Source organism: Mobula birostris, chromosome 9 (genome assembly GCF_030028105.1).
Source record: "Mobula birostris isolate sMobBir1 chromosome 9, sMobBir1.hap1, whole genome shotgun sequence".
Classification (NCBI taxonomy): Eukaryota; Metazoa; Chordata; class Chondrichthyes; order Myliobatiformes; family Myliobatidae; genus Mobula; species Mobula birostris.
The window spans coordinates 8,702,988-8,727,198 of NC_092378.1; the positions used below are offsets into that span (position 1 = coordinate 8,702,988).

Consider the following 24,211-nt stretch of genomic DNA (forward strand, 5'->3'; position numbering starts at 1 on the left):
GTATTGTTGCACTGTTGTAACTATATGTTATAATTATGTGGTTTTTGTTAGTTTTTCAGTCTTGGTCTGTCCTGTGTTTCTGTGATATCACACCGGAGGAATATTGTATGATTTCTTAATGCATGCATTACTAAATGACAATAAAAGAGGACTGCATGACCTCATAATCTAATCTAATCTATCTAAAGTGAGTGGGCAAGAAGATTACCAATGGCAGGCATTTGGGCCAGTGTGAGGTTACTCACTTCTGGAGGATGGTTGGAGCCAAATTTTTTTTTCCCCAGGGTGGATACAGCTGTTATTTGTTGGTATTCAGAGGAATTTTAGATGACTATTCAGGAGTTGTAAGGTTAGTAATTACTAGTTAGAATGGCATTACACATATTTGACTGCATTGCAAAGCAGGTGATGTACAATGGTAAAGCAGTCCTTCCTTGTGTACAAGAAACCAGACCTGAAATGGATAGTTTTGCTTTCCTCGTTCTTGGGAAAATATTGAATAGCCTCCTCAAGTTAAAATCTGATTGCCTTCTGAACTCTTACACTTTGATGTTCTCTCTTCCGTTAAAACTTCTGAAATATATTTCAGTTTGATGGGAGACAACTTCCTTTCAGGTGTACCTCTTCGCATGACTTTTGTTTCCCTGTTTTGAAACAGTTGTTCTGATGGAAATTCAGGAGGGAAATGAAGTCATGTTCACAGAGCAAATGTGTAGGTTTTGTGGACTTTCATGTCAGTTTGACAGTAACTTCACAAAGATATAGTAAACTGATTTTGAGTCTTAGAATTTTGATGCGGTTGATTTACTCATTACTGCCGCACCTACTGCACATGAATTGCTTTCTTCAAGCCTTTTCTTAATAAGCTTACCTAGGATAGAAAACACAGCACATGCCAGTGGCTACAAGTGGTTACTACATAGTCATTAATAGAAGTATCCTACCAAAAACACCGTTATAAATTTCAACCTTGCTTAGCTGGTATGTTTTTTGAAAAAAAAAAGAAAATTTTTCTTAATATTCTTTATGTCAAGGGTGAGCAGGAATTTGGTGGATTCTAAACATCTTTTGACTTCCTTTATGTGGGTAAGACTGTGAAAATTTTGGTGATATGAAAATTGGCAAGCATTTAGCAAGGTCTGGTGGGGAATGGAATTTCCCCTTTATGTGATATATTGTTGTTGAATGATATGATGCTAACGATGTAGCTAACATAGCCTGAGAAAGGCACATTAAGTGGAAGTTGCCTGGTCAGTAATGAGAAATATTAGAATATATATTAATAGTTTGAGAATACATCATCAAAACACAGATAATCCAGGGCATTAAGGACTTTAATAGTGCCAAACAGACAAATTTTTAATTTACATTTATTGGATGTTACACAGAATAATAAATAGTCCTTAAGATTGTCATAGCCAAGGGTGGTATTGGAGATAAGCTCCCACTACCTATTAAATGCTCCCAATGGCGTGTGTCTCAGATAGCCTCTGGCAACCAAGTCCAGCTCCTGACTTTCTTGTGTGGCTTAGCTACTAAGCCCGGTAAGGCTATTTCTACTGACAGGAGAAAGGGGAAAACGGGTTACTGGTGCCTTAAAACCAGTTGCTTTGGTAAGACGGGGTTCGTCAGCCGTAGTTGGCAGCTCATCTAGGAGGAGGAAAACTCTGATTTCAAACCTCGCTGCCTTGCGGCTACACCCACTCATGGGGAAGGCTTCAGGAGTAAACGCCTGAGGGAAAATCCAGAGCTGGAATCCTAGGGCAGTCCTACATTGAGTTCAGTGCTGACTGGCAACTCCTGCAATGTTGCTGATGCCGAACTGTATTGGTCTCTGCCGTTCTTTGGGTTCATCAGCTGTGTGGTGAGAGGGAGCCTGCTGCATGTGCAACAGCTTGTTCTCCATACCATACTGCTGAGGTTTATGTATCTAGACAGCTGGGAGTAACATCCATGATCAGTTCTGACTGACATAAAAGTCAGAAAGCAGATTCACAGCCTGGAAAGCTAGTTTCCAAATAAGCAGCAAATATACATTGAAATAATTTTGGGTAGGATTTTCAATTAATTCCAAATGTCTTTCTCCTGATGGAATTATTTCAATCTGAAAAGTAAATAACTCTTCCATCAATTACTGTATTTCCCACTTTAATGTTTGAAGTAACATATTTGTGCAAATTGTACTTGCAAAATGTCACTGTAAAATCTGATAGTTTGAAAATAATTGTGAGTATTCAGCATATTTTAATAGCATTATCATTGCCACTAGTGTTGTGTGTCCAAGTATGTGCTTAATGGCATAATTTCAGAATTTAGTTTGATGTGATTACAGAATGAAGAGTGTGGCAACCTTTTGGAAAGGGTTCAATTTGATATTACCACATGGAGCTGACTTCAACTTTAAGTAGTAATTATTTATAGATGGAGTCAGATCAGGTTTGAAGAGTTCTAAGAGATACTTTGGAACCCCTGGGAATTTAACGTAAGCAGCAGAGTCACTCCAAACAGCATTTGAAGCACAGGCTGACAGGGAACAGAGCTATCTACATGAGCTAATAACTAAATGAAATTATATCATAATGGTGGAATGCAGATTTGAAACTGCCACTCACAATAGAATCCTGATATCCATATCTTTGGAAACTAATAATTTTTGTCAGCTATTGCAAATGGCTGCTGCCCAAGTGAATTTTCTTAATCCTCCTGCCATTATTCAGCATTTAAATTGCTCTGATGTTAGATGAAATGATGACATTAATTTTCAGATGTTTGCAAATCTTCAGGCACGGAGTTACAACTATTGAATTGAAAAACAGTTCATATAAAAGTACTTTTGCAAAGTTAATTAAACTATCCATTTACAAAAGGAATTGCTTTGATTTCTGTAATGAATTTATATAATGAAAACCTTGGTAAACTTCTATAGATGTACAGTAGAAAGAGTGCTGCTTGGCTGCATTTCAGCCTGGTGTGGGAACACCAATGACTTTGAGCAGAAAATCCTACAAACGTTAGTGGATTTGGCCCAGTACATCACGGGTAAAACCTTCCCAACCTTTGAACACATCTACGTGAACACATTGCGGTAAACAAGCAGCATCCATCGCCAAAGATCCTTACTAACCAGGCCATGCTCTTTTCTCACTGCTGCCATCAGGTAGAAAGTACAGTTGCCTCAGGGCTCACACCACCAAGTTCAAGAACAGTTAATACCCCTTAACCATCAGGCTCTGTAGGAAAATGGAATAACTAGTCATATAAGGATTCTTTTATCTTGTTATTTTAAGCTCGTTATTTATTGCTATTATTTATTATCTGCATTTTTACAGTTTGTTTGCAGTTTACAGTTCCTGATGTTTACAGTTGCTGTTTACAGGTCCTGCCCACAGAAAAAAGAATCTCAGGGTTGTCTGTGGTGACATATATGTACTCTGATAATACATTTTACTTTGAACTTAAAAGGTAAAATATGTAACCATTGATTTTTGAGAGGAAATATTTCATATTTGTTCAAAGCTTAATAAATGCTTATAAATATTATTTTTGTGTTGCATCTTACTAACACCCACATCCTCCACCAGTCATATTTAATAAATTTTGGTCTGAAAGACATTTTCATCAAATGTAATCACAAAGTGCGATCAGCAATCTAGCAGTCACAATGATATTGTCTAGTTTAATACTGATATTGTATGCTCTTATTTTGGCAGTGTAGGGAATGGATGGGCTTGCCTTCGTTTATTTTTTATGCTGAAAAATACCATTTTTTCCTTTGATTTTTCTTTACCCCTCTCACCTACAATAATTAATGTACTTGCACCTCTAAGAAATGAAAATGTTAAATTAGTTATTATTCACCTATTTCAAATATCTTCAATCTTTGGGTAATTGCTGTATGTTTTAAAAGAGCTATGAGAAGTGATCCGAGGTTTTGGATCTCACGATGACCTTTTATAATTAAGAAGTGGTATTTTATAATGGGTGTAAGTTGGCAGAGAATCTTTGTCTTGTAGGTGCAGGTTGTTCAATGGTTCCATTTAATATCAGAGATTGCATACAGTATACAACCTGAAATTCTTACTCTTCTCAGCCATCTGTGAAAATAAAAAGTACCCCAGGAATGAATGACAGTAAAACGTTAGAGCCCCAAATCCCCCTCTCACCACCACACACAAGCAACAGCAGAGATGAGGTAAATGTTCAATTTCACGCAATTATGTTGTTGCTGCACTGTGAGCCAGAAATAGCAAAACACAAATAGGCTAGTTTGGAATCTTCCTAATACATTTAAATCGGAAAATTTGCTTTAAATAAATAACAGGCTTTTGCAAAGCTGGTATGGTATTTAAATCAGGATTTACCAAAGTCTCCCAGTCACTGGTCTCTGCATTGAAAGAGGATTTTGATCCGTGAGTATGCTAGAATGAAGAACTGCAATGATTTTGTTCTTAAGTATTCACTGTAAATGACACAGAACGTGGTACGATAGGTTGGTCCTAATCTTTTAGGCGCTGGTTCAGATTCAACCCAAGTTCATTGAGTAGAAGTTCTCTGTGCTTCACAACTACTGTGTGAAATCAATGTGGCCATCTTTACTTCAGTGAGCATATGCAAGCAACTGCTTATTGGAAGTCTCAGCTGGGAAAACTGGATAAGAGTTGTGACAAATGGAAGACAATGGTACACTGAGTTGAGTGAAGCAGGGTTTATGGTGTTTAGATGTGCTGTGCTGATCTTGGGACATTCTTATTATATTCACCAACAACAACTAACCATACTCTGAAACTAACTGAAGCTCCCTGTTAGATACGTGGGTTATGACCAAAGGAAAAAATGGCTGGCGCACTTTAGTGCAAGGATGTTTATTAGGTGCATCAAAAATCAAACTTAAAAAAATTAAACAAGGAAAGAAAACAGCTGTTATTGACATCAATGGATCTGGGGTTGAGAGAGTGAACAGCTTTAAGTACCTTGGTATACACATCACCGAGGACCTCGCTTGGTCTGTACATACTGGCTGTGTGGTGAAAAAAGCACAACAGCACCTCTTACACCACAGACGGTTGAAGAAGTTTTGCATGAGTCCCCAAATCCTAATGACTTTCTACAGGGGCACAATTGAGAGCTTCCTGACTGGCTGTATCACTGCCTGGTATGGGAACTGTACTTCCCTCAGTCGCAGGACTCTTCAGAGAGTGGTGCGTAAAAAGGGCCCAAGGATCATTAGGGACCCAAGTCACTCCAACTACAAACTGTTCCAGCTGCTTACCATCCGGAGCATTAAAGACAGGATCAACAAGCTCCAGCCCAGCTTCTTCCACCAGGCCATCAGACTGATTAATTCACACTGACACAATTGCATTTCTAAGCTATATTGACTGTTCTGTTGTATATATTGTTGTACATACTATTACAAATTACTATAATTTGCACATTGCACATTCAGACAGAGACATAATCTAAAGATTTTTACTCCTCATGTATGTAAAGGATATAAGAAATAAAGTCAATTCAAAAAGATATCTACCAGAAAACTTCGTATTATTTTTGTCCAGTGTGAACTCCTGACAGTCTCAATGTCTCGCTCATTCTCTCCCCCTCTCCCCCTCTCCCCCTCTCCCCCTCTCCCCCTCTCCCCGGTTTAAAATGGCAGTACTGAAGATGTGCGACAGTTTACTAGTAAATCATAAGGCAAGAGAATCAACTAAAAGCACTTATCACAGCTTTCATGAGCAAATTGTGTTGAACTACCACCACAGACAGCGAGGAAGCAGGTGGAGGTAATGCTGGTCCGGGGCATGAGGTGTAGTGGGGCATTGCAAGGCACAACATACTTGTTGGCTGTCCACCTAACCCGGGTGTGAGGTTGGATCATTCCCAGTGCCAATCTGATTTGGTGAGATGGAGAATGGCTTCAGGTGGGGCAGCCCAGGTGTATTGGGGCACCTCAGGTTGGGTCCTGGAGAGTGACACTACCTGGTGCTTGGACAATTTAAACATTGGCCCACATAGACTGGAGGCCCAAGTATCGGTTACCGGAGGTGAGGGTTGTGCTGATTTCGCTCGCTTTCCTGCAAATGTTTATTCCTCTTTCCGTGGCGACGAGGCTGTGAACTGATCCGGCTGCTAAGCATTTCTGCCCCACTGGTGTGAAAACTGAGGACCAAGGCTGGCTCAGAGAATGCTGTTGGTTTGCACAATTTTTTTTCCCCCTCTCTTTCTCTGTGCAGGGGTTTTTGCTTTTTTAATTGGGTTAGTTGAGTTTCTTGCTTTGTGACTGCTTATAAGCAGGCAAATTTCAAAGTGTATAATAAAAGTGCTTTGAATTTTTGAATCTTGAGAGCGGTGAGCCCGTTTATTAGGCACCTGGACATACCATCTTTAATTACCCACAAAGTTAACTTAAGTCTACACATAAATTAAAATATAATGCACCCCACAATGTAGTTACAATCATATTACAAAATAAACAGAAGTAACTACCTTAAATACAGTATGCAAACAGCGTATACACATTTGCACAACCCCATTACTAAAGAAATGGAATATTCTGTTTATGTTTGGCAGGAAAGCCACCATAAAACCAACCTGAGTGCATCAGCTCAGTTTAATGCTCATTATGTGAATGTACTGGGGAAGATACTGAAGTGTGTAAACTCAGCGCAATGACAGCAGAGTTACAAGGGTGTGTGTGTGTGTGTGTGTGTGTGTGTGTGTGTGTGTGTGTGTGTGTGTGTGTGTAAACATGCGTAAGGGGTTTAGTTACCGAGTGCTCTCCGCCACACTCCCAAAGGCCATTACAAACAAAAACATTCAGATATATAACTACTACATTTCTTTTTATAAGTTTTTTTGTGTAAGTAGTTGTCATTTCGATTTTGGAGCAATCTTCATTTGTAAAGCTACCTACCGCTAGCCTCTTTCCCCTCCCCCCACCTTTTTATGTAGACATCTTCCCCCCCTTCCTTCTCAGCCCTGAAAAAGGGTCTCGGCCTGCAGCATTGCCTGTTTACTCCTTTCGTCGATGCTGCTTGACCTGCTGAGTTCCTCTAGCATTTTGTGTGTACTGCTAGAATGTGTGGTGAGATTAACAGTTCAGATATTGGTGGTCAGAATGGACGTAATGCTAATAGCAGTTTTTCTGTTATGCACTTATACTTTTAAATGAAAATCTAGAAGCAAGTATCAGTGATTCCGTTCTCCTGAACAGAGTGACATATGGTCGGTGAATTAACCGGGCTTTTAGTTAATGACAAACATCTGCCATGAAACTAATCTGAAAATATGAAGCTTCGTCAAATGAGATGTAACTGAATTTTTAATGATATTTTTAGCCATTGTTATTGCTTATCAAATCTCTGTTCCAAGAAAGCTATATTTGTAATGGCTGAATGCTCTTCTGCCATTTTTCGGAAATTTAAATTGTTAAGAAGCTTAGTTAAAAATAAGAGATATTTACTTGCTAGTTTGCTTCCTATATTTTAAGTGCCTTTAGCTCTTAAGCATGCTTGGGAATTTGTTGTTGGTGGTTAACAGAAGTCTCACGTTGCAGGTTATTGCCTGACAATAACCAGTATCATGAAAGAGGAAATGTACATCATCAAATTAGAGGAATCTTTGTGGGCAGCTTTCTGTGTGGTTGCTTTACCACTAATTGTAAAATCCATATCAGTGGAAAGTCCCCTTTCATAAGCAATTGCCATCAAATCTAATTTCTTAAGTATTTGTAAGCCAAACCATTTAAACATGAAATTTCATCTGTCATCTTTTATTTTCACCTATCAGAACTTTTGCTAGCTGTTCTGATTAAAATTGTTGGTGTTCACCCATTGAAACTGAAGGAAGTTACAGACTTCTGCTCATGTGCTAGTGAGTAGGGAAGTCCAGGCCCTACTGACAGCTGCAGAATCATCTTCAGATTGTACACCAGCTCAGTTACTGCTGATTTCAGAAAATGCAAAGTTTTTAATGAGGCAAGCGAGAAAGGAAGTTTAAAAAATGATTTGTATTACTTTAATATAAATTGTGTGGAGTATTGTGTGCAATTTTGGCCACCTACCTATAGAAAATATGTAAATAATGTTGAAAGAGTACAGAGGGAATGTTCAAGGATGTTGCTGGGACTGGAGCCCTGAGTTATAAGGAGAGATTGAATAGGTTAGGAATTCATTCTTTGGAGTGTAAAAGACAGCAGAGATTTGAAACAGGTAAACAAAATTATGAGGGGTACAGATAGGGTAAATGCAAGCAGGCTTTTTCTACTGAGGTTGGGTGGGTCTACAACTAGAGGTCATGGGTTAAGGGTGAAAAGTGAAATGTTTAAGGGGAAGATGAGGGGAAACAACTTTACCCATGGGGTATTAAGGGTGTAGAATGAACTGCCAGTGCAAGTGGTGCATGCAAGCTCAATTTCAATGTTTATGAGAAGTTTTGACAGTGTGTTTTTAAATGTTGCTGCTGTAATGAAAGATTTCCCACTCTGGATCAATAATTTGTTATTATTGTTATAATCATTATTATTACTTTTCTATGACTCTTAATATTATAAAATGTTGGTTAGCTGTAAATATGGTTGAAATGCCTCATAATTTCAGAGACAGATGAAAATAAATTGTCAGAAAATGTTGCAGGTTTCACAATGGGCCAGGCAAATGATCAGCTGTCTTTATTCTAACAGACTGCTGGTTATTTGGCTGCAATTACATGCCCAGTTGCCCAAAGCACATGCACCCAGTGGGCCCTAGGATGCAAAGGAATAGCAAGAGCAGCCCTAATATTGCAAGATTTTATTGAAACGCAATAGATAGCATTATAGAAATACAATGATTGAGAATGTAATTTCAATCTGAAAACTAAACATAAGCATTAAAGATTTGTTTTAGTGTGATTTGGTGTGTAGCCTGTTCCCTGAAAGCAAATAAACTTAGCAGTTGCACTTAAACTCAAGAGATCTTACAGTTGTGATCTATCTTTTTGTTATCTTAGATCTTCCCAAGATAACCGAGTATACTTAGTTGTACACAATACCAAAGTACTTTCTCAGTCTTTTGAGAACCTGTTTGAAGAAAATACAGTTGGTTTAGTACATGTGAGTATGTGACATTTTCAAGGTGTATAAATATATGAAGAATTTATCTTGTAATACTCTGGAGCAAAATAATAGGATGCTCTTGATATGTGCGTTAGCTATTGCGTCTTTTTTGTGGCCTTCTATGCATCTTTACAATCTTTCCAAAGGAAACTGACAGCAAGAACATTGAGTAATTTGAGATTCGGTTTCATTAAAATTGTCTCGGTTGACATCACTCCTTTCAAAGACTGTTTTGTGTAATAGATGATATCGAGACTAATAAGCAGTTTCATAAGAGATTTACCGATAAATAACTAGACATCATTCAAGCATTGTAGTTACATAAATAAAAAAAAATTGCCAAAAGCTTTACAACTTAGAAATAAATGCATGTGAGAGAAAGGGATTATGTGATAACATTAAAAACATGTTTGTAATGTGAGAGATTATAAAATTACATTAAATATTGTCAACTTGTTAATTTGCATGAAATGTAATCATGATTTAGTAGCACATTTTTAAAAACAAATTAAGCAAACCTTTGTCAGAGTAATATTTACAGTTTTTTGTAAATTATTCTGTATTTATTATTTACAGGAACATAATATCAGAAATGAAAGTAATAGGTTAATGTGCAGATTTTCCACTTGATGTGATCATGGCACCTCATCCGGTGTCCTGCCTGATCATTATAATCTCTGAATTTTTTAAATGTCCATAAACCTAAAAATGTCATCTTTCAATATACTAAATAATTGATCATTCATAGGTGGCTGGGAATGTGGCCTCATATCAATACTAATTGGTTGATTCCTTATGCCATGATAATCCCCCCTCCCCCCCCAAGTTGTGCATTCTCTGGCTATGAAGATAGCTCGGAAAAGAAGAACAATCTATCAGCATCAGCCCTGGTCATCCTTTGACTGAATAATATCATGTATTTTTAAATATTTTGTTCAGACCATCACTTTTAATAATACGAACAGTATGCATACTCATTTTCTCACATGACAGTGTGAGAAATGTTTAATTTATGGGAATAGCAGAAAAACGTGGGGGCATGTTGGACATTTGCTCTTTTACCACATGAATATAATTACATTAGATTTTTAAAAAACTATTCTCTGACCTTGGATGAATCACAGCCAATTTCATTTAAAAGCTAAAATGGCAAATTCTCGGTTGAAATATGAAAAATATTAATGCCATGCCTCCACACTGTCGACAACCACCATAGGGCTCTTTTACCTCAGTTAAAGAGCAGGTTTAATGTCACTGACGTATGTCATAAATTCATTGTTTTGCGGCAGCGGTACAGTGCAATACATAAAGTATTGTAAATTACAATAAGTTTATATATTTTTTTTTAAATAAGTAGTTTAAAAAGAGCAAAAATAGTGAGGTAGTTTTCATTAGTTTGTTCATTGTCTGTTTAGAAACCTGATGGAGGAGGGAAGGAAGCTGTTTCTAAAACATTGAGTGTGTGTCTTCAGGCTACTGTATTTACTCTCTGATGGTAATAATAAGAAGAGAGTATGTTCTAGGTGATGGGCCTCCTTTTTGAGGCACCTCTTTCTGAAGATGTCCTTGAAGCCAGAGAGCCCAGTGCCCACGATGGAGCTGGCTGAGTTTGCAACACTCTGCGGCTTCTTCTGATTTGAAGAGGGTTGAAGTGTGGTGTTGTATTGTAAGAGTACAGAACTGAAGCACCTGGTGGGAACCACAAAGGGAGAAAATATTTAGTAGCCCCTAGTTTTGAGTAGAAACTTCTTCTCAATGCCGGTCTTCACATATTGTTAAAGATCTCTTCAGACCATCTTGTAAATCTTATTTTCCGGAAACAAGAGACCCCAACACTCACAACACACTGGAGGAACTCAGCAGCTCGGGCAATATCCCTATCACTCTGTCACTCTGCCCCCTCCCCCAGCTGCCTACCACCTCCTTCATGGTTCTGCCTCCTTCTACTGCCCATTGTGTTTTCCCCTATTCCTTCTTCACCTTTCCTGCCTATCACCTCCCTGCCTCCCTTCTCCCACTCCTTTATCTTTCCCCTTACTGGTTTTTCACCCGGAACCTACCAGCCTTCTCCTTCCCACCCTCCCCCCACCTTCTTTATAGGGCCTCTGCCCCTTCCACCTACAGTCCTGATGAAGGGTTCCGGCCTGAAACATCTACTCATCGTTTCCACGGATGCTGCCTGACCTGCTGAGTTTCTCCAGCGTGTTGTGAGTGTTGCTTTGACCCCAGCATCTGCAGATTATTTTGTGTTTACAAGAGACCCCAAGTTGCACGTATGGATCAATCTATAAAGGTGGAAACTGCATAATCTTAGCATTATGTCGTTTAAGCTTATATAACCTTAGTTATGTAAATAATTATTTTTCAAGTGAAAGTATGTAGTTTCGATCCCATAGCTCATTATTTCAGAACTGCTAAAGCCTCATCTTTTGTTGTCCAGGATTCAGCAGAGTAGCTTTATTGTTCTGTACTAATAGCTATTAAATAATGCATCTTTGCTGAAATGTTTATGATAATGATTTATGATGGTGCTAACTTTACAGAAATTTAAGAAAGATCCATATATAACAACATTAGGAGGCTTTTCCAAAGTTACAAACTACATCCTTGATGCTTTTCGTGGTTATGATGTAACGCCCCAACAAAGACCTGCTTCTGAAATGGATCTCAGCGACTCTATTTCATGTCTGGAAATTAATCAGCAAGAAGAACCAGGATTTGAAGTAATCACACGTGTAAGTTTTTGTGCTATGTATCAGTACCTGCTCTAAGGCTTAAGTTAAGAATGATCAGTTTTTAATGTGCATTTTAATTTTCCTCTTTTTTTTTAAGAGAATCATGTAATAGATTAAGTAAAAATAATCCAGGCTAATGTCACCTTTTTCAGATTGACCTTGGAGCAAGGCCCGAAATTCAAAGAGGAGAACCAGTTTCTGCTGATATTTGGTCTCAGAACATGGATACTGATGAAAAAATCCTGGACCCAGACAAGCTAAAAGAAATAATATTCAAAGGGGTAACTGAACTTTTTCTCACTCTTGAGTTTATTGGTCTGTCGTTTTATTTTTGCTACATAACACAAAATAGTATGTAGTGTTTTCTTATTACAATATTTTGTATTTCCTAACTGTTCTCAAATCCTACCATGTAAGTTACTTTTTCTTTTGTACTGATAAATCATCTACGTGTCAAAACCATTAAATTTAAACCACAACCAGCTTGCACATTTGAATCAGAATCAGGTTTAATATCACCGGCATATGTTGTGAAATTTGTTGTCTTTGCGCAGCAGTGCAATGCAATACATAATAGAGGAAAAAAACGTGAACTTGTGTGTGTGTGTGTGTGTGTGTGTGTGTGTGTTTGTGTGTGTGTGGTTAAATAAGTAGTGCAAAAATAAAAAAAAGTAATGAGGTAGTGCTCATGGGTTCAATGTCCATTCAGAAGTCGGATGTCAGAGGGGAAGAAGCTGTTCCTGATCGAGTATGTGCCTTCAGGTCCCCGTACCTCCTTCCTGATGGTAGCAGTAAGAACAGGGCATGTCCTGGGTGTTGGGGGACCTTAATGATGGATGCCACCTTTTTGAGGCATCCAGCATTAGACGATAAAGTTTTCTGAAAGAGAAGGATTTACAAATCCCACAGTTTTACATATTTTTATAGTCATAGTCATAGTCATACTTTATTGATCCCGGGGGAAATTGGTTTTCTTTACAGTTGCACCATAAATAATAAATAGTAATAGAACCATAAATAGTTAAATAGTAATATGTAAATTATGCCAGGAAATAAGTCCAGGACCAGCCTATTGGCTCAGGGTGTCTGACCCTCCAAGGGAGGAGTTGTAAAGTTTAATGGCCACAGGCAGGAATGACTTCCTATGATGCTCTGTGTTGCATCTCGGTGGAATGAGTCTCTGGCTGAATGTACTCCTGTGCCCACCCAGTACATTAGGTAGTGAATGGGAGACATTGTCCAAGATGGCATGCAACTTAGACAGCATCCTCTTTTCAGACACCACCGTGAGAGAGTCCGGTTCCATCCCCACAACATCACTGGCCTTATGATCAGACACGAAGCAGTATCAACTCTAGTGAATAACATTGACTGACAACATGCCACTTTAATCTGTATAACCAGTGTTCTAGTACTGGCTACAGTCTTCCCATGCAGGCTCAATCATGTTGCCTTACAAAAGAAGACTTCATGAACAATGAGGTTATAGTCTCATGACTCCAGAAGTGAGTTTGTGCTCAGATTAATTCTTTTGTGGATATTAGAATTATTTTCTAGTAATTCATTGCACTTCAAAAGTGAAGTAACAAAATATATAATTTAATAAATAATTAGAAAGCTAGTATTTAAAGCCATTGTTGAGTTTATTGTCAAATGTGCAAGTATGCACAGGTGTAATGAAAAACTTCCTTGCATCAGCATCATGGGCACGTAGCATTCAGAAGAAAAATTATATGTTTTTTTTAAACAAGAAATTAGAACAAAAAATAGAGTTCTAGGAAATCTAATTTTCACATGTACATGGCTTTGGTAAGTAATATTTACCTCTTGTGAGGTTAAACACACAGGTTAAAGTGAGGATTAGTCTTTTGAATGAATAAATTATGGTACTGATTTAGGTGGGAAGAGTTAGTGACAACCAAGATTATGTTGGGTTGGAGGAATTATTTGTTTTATGAGGACAGAAAATATAGGATTTCTCATATGTATTCCTGCAAGGTTAATAGATATAATCACCTACATTTGTTGAAATCAATTAAACATCAAATGCTCTTAACTGACCCTTCGATGAATGGAAAGTCAGATCATTTCTTTACACTTTCTTGGTGTAACTAATGCATGTGACACCTTGATTTGATACGTACATTAGATAAAACTAATATAAAATGCTCTGTAAATGTGCAACTGTCATGGTTCAGGCATATATTTAATAAACAAAGCATTTAATCAACAAGTTCAAATTTCATTGTAGTTTTGTAGATTTCTGTAGTTTTATGACCAGCTGAACAGATTAAAAAATGCAATGGAAAAAGAGTCAGTTTTCCAAATACTGAATGATAAAGGGAAAGTGAAAAACATTCAATATTAAATAAGTGATAAAACCTATTAATAAAAATTGTCAAACAGTTCTGCTTTTTTAATAATCAACTTTCGTCTTAATTCTATTACAATGAAAAACAAGTTTGTAACATACAAGAAAATGACAAAGACTACCTATTCATTTGCAGGTGCAAAATGGGTCTAGCAGTCTATTTTACTTTTTATTTGTATCCCCTTATTATTGTCTCGGACTTCCTGAGCTTCATTATGGAATCAGGCTGCAATTCTCAATATCCATTAATCTGAAATCTCAGACAATTTCTGTGATTGACCGAAAATTCACTTAGTTAGTTAGGGCTTTCAGCTTGTATCTCAAGCACTTTCTCATACCTCTGTTTAGATGAGTAACAGTGAAGAAAACTATGAAAAGAAATTGTTCTCTAACTTTTACATATATTTCTACCGTCAAATCCATGTTTAATTAGCAAATGCTGTAGTGCAATAAAATAAAAGAATAGCCTTTTTTTTGCTGTTTATGATACAAGTAAACTAGAAATGTAATAAATAATTTGACATTCTGATAAACTTCAGTGTAAAGTTTTAATAGAAATCCTATATTTAGGTAGTTTTCAAAACAGGTTAAGTATGCTTAAGGAGTATGGATACAAATCATTTTGTTTTTAATCTTTATTGTGCGTATTCAAAGAAAGCGAACAAAAAGAATAACATGATTTCCTTCAGAAAGGGATATCAACGTGAGTTCATCAAAATAATTCACTTCTTTATTTGCATGTGATTTTTTTTCCCCCTTTTTAAATATATTTCTTTTTCAGGGACTTTGCCATTCAGTTAGAAAAGTGGCATGGAAGTTTCTTCTCAATTATTTTCCATGGGACAGTACAAAAGAAGGTAGAAGACAGCTAACCAAAAGAAAAATGTAAGTATCTTCACTTTGAGCACAAGAGGGAAGTTTTCTAGTTTATGCAGAGAAATTTCAGTTTATATTTATAGACATTGTTTTATGAAGTACGTTAGAATTGTTTACTTTAGTAAACTTAACTGAGCATTAAAATACATTTTAATAAGGAATTTATTAATTTTGCAAAGCTGACAGTGTGTCTGGCTGACATGAAGGCAACTATCGGCACATTTTGGCTATTATTGTATTTCTCACTTGTGCATAGAGATGAGTACTTCAGGATGAAGTTACAGTGGAAGTCAGTCAGCGAAGAACAAGAAAAAAGGAATTCAAGATTGAAAGACTACAGAAGCCTTATAGGTAGATTGACTTATTATCAAAATTTTATAAATTCTGGAGAACCATTCACATTGAATTGATGTTAGTTCTGTGACAACATTTACACAGATTAAAATAAGAATTACAAAGTGTTTAGAAAATTTGGTACCAATTTCTTGCATCAATCATGTCACAAACTTCAAAATACTACCTATTCTGTACTCCAGCTGTACATCCAAACCACAGTTTTCTTTTTCTCATGGCAATATGTATTCATTTTCAAAATGTATTATTTCTTTGATATCTGATTAACTGCATAGTTTATTTTCTGGTAATATGTCCAGAGGAACTGAGTTAAGTCCTTAAATAGTTTTCGTTCAGAATTATTCATCAGTTTAATCTGGATTTTAAGTTGATCTCCAGTTCACTAGCAACGTGTGTAACTGTCCAATTAGCTATGTAAGGATATGAAGTTTTGTTGTTTAGTTGTACTACAAATTTCATCGATCACAATTTCTGTGAAAAAAGCTGCAGTGCACTTTCCACTTTGCTTTTATTCTTTAAGCTACACAATCAGTATTTGACAAAACCCAACTCCATGCACTTTGCCAATTTAACTTACAGCTTTCCTTACCAGACTTTTAACACTGGTGAAATGATCTTCAAAACATTTCTTTCAGTAGTCTTATCTTTCCATTGCCTCTGTGCTTTGTCTCATTCTTCACTGACCTTACAGATGCCGTTAAAACAAGCATTCATTTTGCTGATGGTAATTCTCGTCACATTCCGTTTAATTTCCTGTCTGAACGACCAGTGATGTTCAAACTACTGAAGTAAGAAATACAATGGAGGGAAGGAAATCTCTAGCTGGTGCTGAGAATAACAAGGCAATAATTCTGATGCACAACACTTTTATTCTTTGAAAAATTTTCTGCAATTCAAAATTTCAATTACACTCAGCTTCATAACCTTAGTAATTGCATTGAAGTCAAGATACGATTCTAAACTGTCGGCACTGACATCCAGAAATGTTCTTGGACTTGCCTGCTATTAATCTGGTGTGACTCTGAATGTTTCCTTTTCAGTACCAACAGATGCCATTTTTTCCCCATATTAGCTAGGTGACATTCATTTCTACAAAAATGCAGTCTTCAAAAAAAAAAACCATTGTTTGAAGAAGCAGCACACATAAAAGTTGCTGGTGAACACAGCAGGCCAGGCAGCATCTCTAAGAAGAGGTGCAGTCGACGTTTCAGGCCGAGTCCCTTCGTCAGGACTAACTGAAGGGTCTCGGCCTGAAACGTCGACTGCACCTCTTCCTAGAGATGCTGCCTGGCCTGCTGCGTTCACCAGCAACTTTTATGTGTGTTGCTTGAATTTCCAACATCTGCAGAATTCCTGTTGTTTGTTGTCATTGTTTGAAGAAGTATTGGTTTTGATAATTTGTCCATTCCTGACTTCTTTTTCACTTAAAAGAAACTTACATTCTGTGACTGTTTATGTTTTTCTTTATTTAAATGAGATATCATCATTAAGTTTCCTTTTAACCAATCAAATTCTAGATTATCCATGCTCTTAATCCTACTATTTGCATTAATTCTCATAGCCAAGATTTAGCATTTTTACCTTTCTCTTACTGAATCATTTTTAACTGTTGTAATGATTATGCTTCTTAAGCTGTCTTCCTAAACTGATTTCACATTTTTATTGGTTCTGTTCCTTGATGTTGTTTTATTTGGATTTTGCTGAAATATCAGTGCATAAATTCCTGATAAGAACCTTGGTTCAGTGCTTTGGTTTAAAAAGCGGGTCATTTTTCATTGTTGATTAAGGTATTTCATCTTGCAAAAGGATAAAGTACTTCACTAAATAACAGGAGAAATACAGAAAATAATCTGAAGATATTATTTAAAGCTTGCCTACATATGGAAGTGCATTATTTGGAAATAAACATTTTAATTCTACTTTAATGTCAGGAAGTAGTTGGGAAAATTTAATTGTATTTTTTCCTTTAAAAATAATTTAGAAAAAGATGTCAACAGAACAGATAGAACAAATCCTTTTTATGAAGGACAAGAAAATCCTGGATTGATTCTATTGCATGATATTTTAATGACCTACTGCATGTATGATTTTGATCTTGGTAAGTATTATGTTCTGTGAAAACTATATACAGTTGCATTTACCCAGGCATTTTAATGTTTTTTAAACAAATCATTTAAAGTTTTTAGCTTCACAAATAAATATGCATGTGCAATAACATTTTTCTAACAGAGTATTTAGTGGTTGTAATTTCTTTTAAGTGATAAATCTGCAGATACAATGACTTCATGATTAAATGAACTATCAAGGTGTGGAGATAAGAAATGCACACTTATTAATTCACAGATCTTGGAAATAATTCAGTAGCTTTTGGATTTGTTAATCAGAGAATGCAACTTGAATAATGCTAAACTGGGAACATTTTAATTTTTAGGCTATGTCCAAGGAATGAGTGATCTGCTTTCTCCCATCTTATATGTGATGGAAAATGAAGTGGATGCCTTTTGGTGCTTTGTTGCCTTCATAGAACAAATGGTAAGAGTTAGTGTCACAGAACACTACAGCACAGAATGGGACCTTCAGCCCATCTAATCCGTGCCAAGCTATTCTGCTGCCTGGTCCCATCGATCTACGCCTGGACAATGTGCACTTCAAATTCTTGAGAAGTGAATGCTTTTTAAAAAAATATCTCTTAGAGATACAAGGCCTGTCTTTTTAGATTGATGGTTACTCGCCAGGTGAATAGGAATACACAATTTAGTTCATAAATGAAAGAAACGCAGTGCATGTATACATGCAAACTCATCAGGGATGTGGTATAGATGACCAATTCTGGAAAGACCTTTGCCTCAAAATGTGAACGATGCAAGACCATTATGTCAGTACCTGCTCAGAATTACACTGGTGAGGCCTGAAATGTAAGGATTTGCAATAAAACTGATCATGCACAGGCCTTTTCACAGTGGTATAGCAATTGGATTTTTGACTGAATTCTTTCCCACAGCATACAGACATGACTTTCTGTAGAAGGGTTTCTGAAAATTTTGCATGTTACCCAATTGTCATTAGCCTCTTTTTAAATGTGTAATAAAATATAATACCAGAATTTTTAGTATCATTTGTAATTTTAATGGCGTCAATACAAATTGGTGTATAGTCCCATGGCAAAATCAGATTCTGATTCAGATTTATCAGTAAGTTCAATAGGTACATTTAATGTCAGAGAAATCTATATAATATACATCCTGAAATTCTTTTTCTTTGCAAGCATCCACAAAAACAGAGGAGTGTCCCAAAGAATGAATGACAGTTAAATATTAGAACCCCAAAGCCCCCTCCCATGCTTAAGCAGCAGTAAAGCAATGATCCCCCCCTCCCCCACCAGCAAAAAAAGCATCGGCGCCACCCACCAAGCACTCAAGTGTGCAGCAAAGCATCGACAAAGACACAGACTTGCAGTACCCGAAAGACTATTTGGGCACCTGGTATTCGATACACCACAGGCTCTCCCTCTCCCTAATAAGGGGAAAAAGAGGTGTCCGGGTTTCGCAGCAAGAGGGGAGACGTAACAAAACAACTCGCTGGTTTATGGTGTTAAAAGTCTGTTGCGTTGTTTTTTTCCGAGCTCTGTGCCCAAAGAACTCGGGTCTCTGGGCACACAGCCGGCAGCCAGCTCGCTGCTTTCGATCTTCCATGCACTCCCACAACACATCAGGTGGCAGCATCGGCCTTGACTCAGCCCGTCCCCAGAGCCACAAAAATCCGGCACCCTGAAGGCACGCTAGTCTCCCAGGCTGCGTCCTTGGCAAATCAGAATCAGGCTTATTATCACTGGCATGTGATGTGTAATTTGTTAACTTAGCAGCAGCAGTTCAATGCAATAAATAAATTAGAAGAAAATAAATAAATAAATCGTATTCAGTATGCTTTATACAGTATACATATATTGAATAGATTAAAAATCGTGCAAAAAACAGAAATACTATATATTTTTTAAAAAGTGAGGTAGTGCCCAAGGGTTCAATGTCCATTTAGGAATCGGATGGCAGAGGGGAACAAGCTGTTCCTGAAACGCTGAGTGTGTGCCTTCAGGCTTCTGTATCTCCTACCTGGCGGTAACAGTGAGAAAAGAGCATGCCCTCGGTGCTGGAGGTTCTTAGAAATGGACACTGCCTTTCTGAGACACCGTTCCTTGAAGATGTCCTGGGTACTTTGTAGGCTAGTACCCAAGATGGAGCTAACTAAATTTACAACCCTCTGCAGCTTCTTTTGGTCCTGTGCAGTAACCCTCCCATCCCAGACTGTGATGCAGCCAGTCAGAATGCTCTCCACGGTACATCTGTAGAAGTTTTTGAGTGTATTTGTTGACATGCCAAATCTCTTCAGACTCCCAATAAAGTATAGCTGCTGTCTTGCCTTCTTTGTAACTACATTGACATGTTGGGACCAGGTTAGATCCTCAGATATCTTGACATCTAGGAACTTGAAACTGCTCTCTCTCTCCACTTCTGATCCCTCTATGAGGATTGTTACGTGTTCCTTCATCTTACCCTTCTGGAAGTCCACTATCAGCTCGACATTGAATGCCAGGTTGTTGCTGCAGCACCACTCCACAAGCTGGCATATCTCTCTCTTGTATGCCCTCTCATCACCACCTGAGATTCTACCAACAATGGTTGTATCATCAGTAAATTTATAGTTGGTATTTGAGCTATGCCTAGCCACACAGTTATGGGTATATAGAGAGTAGAGCAGTGGGCTAAGCAGACACCCCTGAGGTGCACCAATGTTGATCGTCAGTGAGGAGGAGATATTATCACCAATCCGCACAGATTGTATCGAAAAGTGGCCGGTCATGAGGCCCTGAGAGTGGGTCCCATTCCCGCAAAGAACTGAAGTCAGCGTGCAACTCCAGGTCAGGTTCTTCAAAAGAACCTTGAAAGGGAAGAAAAGACATATCAAAGATAGAAATAAAGCTGTTTCTGAAGATACAAATAAAGGAGTCATCGTTAGGTGCCATCATCCTCAGCTCCGCCCTTCTGTCCTCAAAACATACAATGAAATGCATCATTTGCGTTAACAACCAAAACACCCAAGGATGTCCTGGGGGCTGCTTCAGGTGTTGCCACACATTCCAGCACCAACCCATGCTGTGCAGTACCAATTCCATTTTTTGTGCATCTTTCTTTTACCTTTTCTAATCTAGTTCTCCCTTTGGGTTTAAGTTTGTTCTTCATATTTTTCACAGCTTTGTTGGGGCAAAGACAAATTGGAGCTTTTACATTGCTACAATTAGTCGTCATGGGGTAACAAGTTGAGTTTATTCTCATATATATAGATACATGTAGGCACAGGTGCAATAAAACACTTAACTGCAGCAGACAGGGGTTCCCGACATTTTTTTATGCCATGGACCAATACCATTAAGGAAGGAGCCCGTGGATTCCTGTTGGGAACCCCTGGCAGCAGGCAATAATGATGTTGGATGTGGTATTGGTATCGACAAGGATTGGTTAATTTATGAGTCAGATGTTTTTTATTCACAGTTATTTGAAAATGTAATGTTAATGTTTACTGAATCATAGCAAATAAATTGTTTCTATTTATTTTTTTTGTAGCATTGTAACTTTGAAGAGCAAATGCAAGGCATGAAAACAGAATTATCTCAGCTGAGTACGTTACTTAAATTGCTTGATCTTGGGTTCTGGAATTATCTTGGTAAGTATGTTTTATTTTAAAGTTTCTGTCTAAAGGAGCTAAACTTAAACCTATGTTAAAAGTACTCTCCAAGATAAGCTGTCTTTATATTTGGGACCATTGTTGGCAGAATTTTAGATGGTGATGAGAGGCTGTAGAGGAGTGAGATATATCAGCTAGTTGAGTGGTGGTGTAGTAACAACCTTGCACTCAACATCAGTAAGACCATAGAACTGATTGTACACTTCAGGAGGGGTAAGATGAGGGAACACACACTAGTGCTCATAGAGGGATTAAAGTGGAAAGAATAATTCCTGGGTGTCAGTATCTCTAAGGATCTAAGCTGGACCCAACATATTGATGCAGCAACAAAGAAGGCACAACAGCAGCTATATTTCATTAGGAGCATGAGAAGATTTGGTACAACTCCAAGAACACTTGAAAACTTCCAAAGATGTAACATTGGGAGCATTCTAACTGGCTACATCACAGGATCGGAGTAAGCTGCAGACAGTTGTAAACTTAGTCATCTCCATCGTGAGCACTAGCCTCCGTAGTATCCAGGGCATCTTCAAGGAGCGATGTCTCAAAAGGGCGCTGTCCATCATTAAGGATCCCCATCACCTGGGTCATGCCTTGTTTTTATTGCTACTATCAGGAAAGAGGTAGCCTGAAGACACACTCTCAATGATTCAAGAACAGCTTCTTCCCCTCTGACATCCAATTTCTGAATAGACATTGAACTGATGAGCATTACCTCACTACTTTTTAATTTCTTTTTTTGCACTACTTAATTTAGTTATTTAAAAAATATATGATTTTCCATCATCACAGTATATTTTCTCTGTATTATCGTGTATTGTGTTATTCTGCTGCCGCAAAGTCAACAAATTTCACAACATATGCTGGTGATTTTAAATTTGTTTCTGATTCAATTAGTGACCAAAACTGGTACATGAAACTTCTATAAAATAGTCACATATTATGTTTCTACATTCTTCATAAAACTGAGATTCTGGGATGGCAGCAACCTTGTAGCAAATATATTTTTACTTTAAAAACATTCCTGTGAATGAAAAGTGTAGTTTTTAAAAGGATTAATGTTGTTAATGTAGCTACTTAGTTTGGTTATCCCATTTTACCTCTGTGAGCCTACAGGTAATTTTATGTGTGAGGATGTAAAGATTTCATGGAATCCAAGAGCAGCACAATAAGAAAACTAATTGATCCATCGAGATTGTGCTGGAACATAGAATAGTGCAGCACAGTACAAGCCCTTCGGCCCATAATGTTGTGCCGACCCTCAAATCCTGCCTCTCATATAAGCCCCCACCTAAAATTCCTCCATATACCTGTCTAGTAGTCTCTTAAATTTCACTAATGTATCTGCCTCCACCACTGACTCAGGCAGTGCATTCCACGCACCAATCACTCTGCGTAAAAAAAAAAACTTCCTCTAATATCCCCCTTGAACTTCCCACCCCTTACCTTAACGCCATGTCCTCTTGTATTGAGCAGTGGTGCGCTGGCTGTCCGCTCTATCTATTCCTCTTATTATCTTGTATACCTTTATCATGTCTCCTCTCATCCTCCTTCTCTCCAAAGAGTAAAGCCCTAGCTCCCTTAATCTCTGATCATAATGCATACTTTCTAAACCAGGCAGCATCCTGGTAAATCTCCTCTGTACCCTTTCCAATGCTTCCACAATCCTTCCTATAGTGAGGCGACCAGAACTGGACACAGTACTCCAAATGTGGCCTCACCAGAGTTTTATAGAGCTGCATCATTACCCCACGACTCTTAAACTCTATCCCTCGACTTATGAAAGCTAACACTCCATAAGCTTTCTTAACTACCCTATCTACCTGTGAGGCAACTTTCAGGGATCTGTGGACATGTACCCCCGGATCCCTCTGCTCCTCCACACAACCAAGTATCCTGTCATTTACTTTGTACTCTGCCTTGGAGTTTATCCTTCCAAAGTTTACCACCTCACACTTCTCTGGGTTGAACTCCATCTGCCACTTCTCAGCCCACTTCTGCATTCTATCAATGTCTCTCTGCAATTTCTGCTAACTCTTCTGAAGATCAATCCTGTTAGCCATGCTCTTTGCACACAATAGTTGACTACTTACATGCATAACAGCACTGACTACACTTCATAAGGAGCTCCTGGGGCATCAGGAGAACATGAAAGTCTGTGCACAAGGATTTTGTTTTTGCTTTGTTCAGATTATTTAAACTTTGGTATTTGATTTTAAAAAAAGACAAAATATTTTTGTGCAACAGCGTGAAGATTTTAGATAGACCATTTCAACTAGCTAAGAGGATTTTTTAACAAGTAAGTTGTTTTCCTAGAATCTCAAGAATCTGGATATCTCTACTTCTGCTTCAGGTGGCTTCTGATTCGGTTCAAAAGGGAATTCAGCTTTCAAGATTCTCTTAGACTTTGGGAGGTTAGAATCACTTCTTGTATGTTGTATGTATGAATGCACTTTGATTTATAATTACCTTTGAAGGAAAGTTGAGGAATTATTCTGAGCTAACTGCACTTTGAAGGAACAAAACATCCAGTAATCTGTTGATTTTTCAGCTGCTTTTTGTGGTCTATTACAGAATACTGAATGCTGTGGTATTAAAGCCAGGGAGCATGTTTTGTACTGGATTTATATAAGACAAAAAACATGAGATCAGTGTTATTTTATAATCTATATATTACAGGTTTACCATTTATGAAAATATTTTCTTTTTGCACTGCAAACGTTTTTTATATGAATCTGACCATGAATCTAATTGTATGCCTGAATTCTCCTGAAACTGAAGTGAAGTAAAGTTCCTCCCTATTGGCACATCAGGTGGCAACCTTGCCGTTTCTTTAGTGGTTGCCTGTTTTACAAGGCAAAGTTGTTAGCTTGATGCTCAACCCAGTACTTAAGGAGGCGTGCAGGGAGCCGGTTGGATTCAGACCTGGGACCGTGCCACTACACCGCCAACAGGCACTCTTCTGCCTGTAACCAATACATTTTCCACTTCAACTTTTGTGGCACTTTTCAACCCTTTTAGTAAAAGAAAAGCTAGTTGATCCTAATG

At 37.8% G+C, this 24,211-nt stretch overlaps 1 protein-coding gene across 1 annotated transcript in view; it reads left to right on the forward strand.

Annotated features, from left to right (window-relative positions):
• The window catches only part of tbc1d15 (TBC1 domain family, member 15), a 63,254-nt gene that overhangs the window by 30,904 nt on the left and 8,139 nt on the right, over window positions 1-24,211 (forward strand). The window contains exons 6-14 of the mRNA XM_072267477.1: window positions 8,986-9,088; window positions 11,635-11,826; window positions 11,979-12,107; window positions 14,979-15,082; window positions 15,330-15,424; window positions 17,409-17,525; window positions 17,859-17,959; window positions 21,043-21,142; window positions 23,480-23,577. Coding sequence (XP_072123578.1) covers window positions 8,986-9,088; window positions 11,635-11,826; window positions 11,979-12,107; window positions 14,979-15,082; window positions 15,330-15,424; window positions 17,409-17,525; window positions 17,859-17,959; window positions 21,043-21,142; window positions 23,480-23,577 — 1,039 coding nt within the window. The remainder of the gene's footprint in view (window positions 1-8,985; window positions 9,089-11,634; window positions 11,827-11,978; window positions 12,108-14,978; window positions 15,083-15,329; window positions 15,425-17,408; window positions 17,526-17,858; window positions 17,960-21,042; window positions 21,143-23,479; window positions 23,578-24,211) is intronic.